Below are 2,688 nucleotides of genomic sequence, written 5' to 3'. Positions count from 1 at the left end.
TTTTATAACACAGTTTTATTATAATTTATTGACTAATTATCGCTATCAAATATTAATAGACATCAAAACATCACCTTATACAATAATAACAAAAGCTGGAAATATTTGGTTTACTTTGCAACAAAATGGAGATGGGACCCATGAAATTATTTAAAATAAATAAAAGTTAAGGTGCATTTTGGGACACAAAATATGGGTTTATGCCCGTATTTTTTGGAAGCTCCCTTAAATTCGGGGGCAGTTTATGGTTCATATTCTTTGACAACCTAAACAAAATATTTCTAGCTTCCCACCCACTTAAACTTTTTATTTCGTATGTTCATAAAAATTATATTTTCAAACACAAAACTTCCGAAACACAATTATCCATCGATTTTTATCACCATTTTCGTGTTGATTTGTTATGAACGATCATCTAGGTGCATTGGTTCCCATGAGCTCATAACTTTTCGCACAATTCTTCACAATTTTCTAATAGAATAACGATAGAGAAACAGCAACAGAAGCTTCAGGCGCGATTCTTGTTTTGTTTAACGCTTTGCCGATAGAATAGCATGAGCTCGCAATGAAAGGTCTATTAAAAGGCCTGCGTTACATTTCTGAAATTTTTGGTATGTTTTTCGTGGTTTGATTGCAATAAGATGTTTAATCTCTATATGTTTCAAGTTATAACATTCATTGAATCGGTTCAAATTACAGAAGCAGATAACGAAAAGGAACCTGAAATACAGATCGGTGCACCCACGGATGTTAAGCATGTTGCCCATATTGGTTGTGATGGTCCTTCTTCGAATGCGCCTAGTTGGGTAATCCCCAATTTCATTATAGTGTATTGGTGTGTCTAATGTGATTGTGAATATTGAGGCAAAACATCGTTTTGGTGATCTTTGTTTTTTTGGACGATATCATTCTTGATTATTTTTTGTTATAACAGATGAACGAGTTTCAAGGTTCTTCAGATGCCGGATCATCCGATTTAAAAGGTGGGACAAAGGTTACACTTTTCACATCGGTTTCGTTTTGTTTTGTTGACTAGTTGTAATAAGTGAGAAGTCATAAGTAAAGCATTAGAATCATGTCTCTTCATCACCTTCAATGCTTTGGAGACATTTTGAACTACCTTCCCCCATGTTGCCTTTGGGACACTATTTAGGGATGTCCCGAGTTGGTGTATACTTCTTTTGTACCTAAGTGTCATAGTTAAGGATGTGACTCACGTGATTTATCTCCCATGCATGAGGTTGCATATACCTTATTTTACTTAAGGTACACTATCTAAGTTTTTTTTTCTAATTCAAGGTCATTTGTCATTTGGTGTTAGGTGGAGAGTCATCAGATCGTCGTGGCAAGTCAAAGAAAAAGAAGCAAGGTTCTAGCAATTCAATAAGTACCCCGGATAGGGAACCTAAGCCTAGGAAGAACAAGAGCTCGGCTAGTGATAATGAAAGTAGTCGTGCTAGGCGGACCAAAAACTCGAGTATGGGGTCAGAGTCACCAGCACAAGACCCTCGAGCAAAAAAGGACCGAAATAAAAAGAGAGCATCAAACAATGATGAGGATCCAAAAGGCAACGAGATGCGTCTAAAAGAAAATGTTTCATGAATTCGGTTGACCATAAAATATACCTTGGTTTCGACTCCTTCACGTGAATTTGTAACAAATTATACTGAATTTTACGACTGTTTTTTTATGTATAAATTAGTAGAACGTACCTACCATGTTTTGTATTTTTTGCACATATGCAACAATGAGATGACAGTTTATTCTTAAATGTTTTCTAGACAAAAGGGTAAGTGCCATATTTTGGCATTTCTACCAACCGGTCTCATGACAAACACATAAAAAAATAGTAATAGAAAGTAATTAATAATGTTATCTGAATAAAGGATGTGATTATTAGTCATATACTGCGAATGTCGTTTTGTATAAGATGAAAGATTCTAAAATCAAACTAATTTATGTTTGAATCTCACGCATTTCAAGTAGATAGTAATAGTAATATTTCTTTCAAAAAATTATAAATAGATAAAGATTGACCCACAAAACTTAAAGAATAAATAAATAACATTTACACTGTAGTATTTTGTTTGAAGTAAATTACAAATTGCATCGCGGATAATGTCTAAATACTCAAGGATATTCTTTTGGAATTAAAATAGAGAATAGGTAGTTTAGGGTCATATTAAAAACACTTTTTTATGGTTGTTATATATTTTAATATTTATATCCAATCATATAACATCATCATTCATATTATATATATAAAAAAATATTTATATAGAGATAAAAATATTGATTATATGAGTAAATTTAAAATCACATTTAATTTATAGTAATGGTCCAAATTTTTAACACCAACAATATTTGTTGTTTAAGTTTCATCATATGAACGACTTGTGTAATTTTTATGTGTAATTTTTAACACCAACAATATTTGTCTTCCTCTTCAACTATATTATTCATAACTCTAAATTTGTCATTTGTTATGCTTAAACATAAATTCCATTCATTGTTTCTTGGGGTGGGGTATCAAGTATCAACTAAGCCCCAAATGTAATTAAGAAGTGATACCGCCAAAAACTGAAAAAAGTAATGCAATAACCATTGGTTCAAAGAACTTCAACAAAATAAACAAAGTAAATTAAACACAAAGCATTTACAAATTTACATGGTTTCACTATCGATGTG

The 2,688-nt window shown here is 32.1% G+C and overlaps 1 protein-coding gene across 1 annotated transcript; it reads left to right on the top strand.

Moving 5' to 3' along the window:
- Positions 1-309: 309 nt before the first annotated feature.
- LOC111885954 (CRIB domain-containing protein RIC5) lies at positions 310-1,819 on the top strand. The gene is made up of 4 exons (XM_042898414.2): positions 310-611; positions 700-806; positions 935-983; positions 1,322-1,819. The coding sequence occupies exons 1-4, from the start codon at positions 566-568 to the stop codon at positions 1,600-1,602; spliced, it is 483 nt and encodes a 160-aa protein (XP_042754348.1). The 5' UTR covers positions 310-565; the 3' UTR covers positions 1,603-1,819.
- The last annotated feature ends 869 nt before the right edge of the window (positions 1,820-2,688 follow it).

The sequence above is a fragment of the Lactuca sativa genome, chromosome 1 (assembly GCF_002870075.4).
Source record: "Lactuca sativa cultivar Salinas chromosome 1, Lsat_Salinas_v11, whole genome shotgun sequence".
Classification (NCBI taxonomy): Eukaryota; Viridiplantae; Streptophyta; class Magnoliopsida; order Asterales; family Asteraceae; genus Lactuca; species Lactuca sativa.
The sequence above is the reverse complement of the archived record's forward strand: the minus strand, read 5'-3'. Positions and strand labels throughout refer to the sequence as shown.

What these genes read in the sequence shown, in the direction of transcription:
- LOC111885954 (XM_042898414.2), top strand. Translation starts at nt 566, where the DNA reads ATGAAAGGTCTATTAAAAGGCCTGCGTTACATTTCTGAAATTTTTG. An exon ending in TTACATTTCTGAAATTTTTG is followed by an intron (nt 612 to 699) that starts GTATGTTTTTCG and finishes TTCAAATTACAG; the next exon opens with AAGCAGATAACGAAAAGGAA. An exon ending in CGGATCATCCGATTTAAAAG is followed by an intron (nt 984 to 1,321) that starts GTGGGACAAAGG and finishes ATTTGGTGTTAG; the next exon opens with GTGGAGAGTCATCAGATCGT.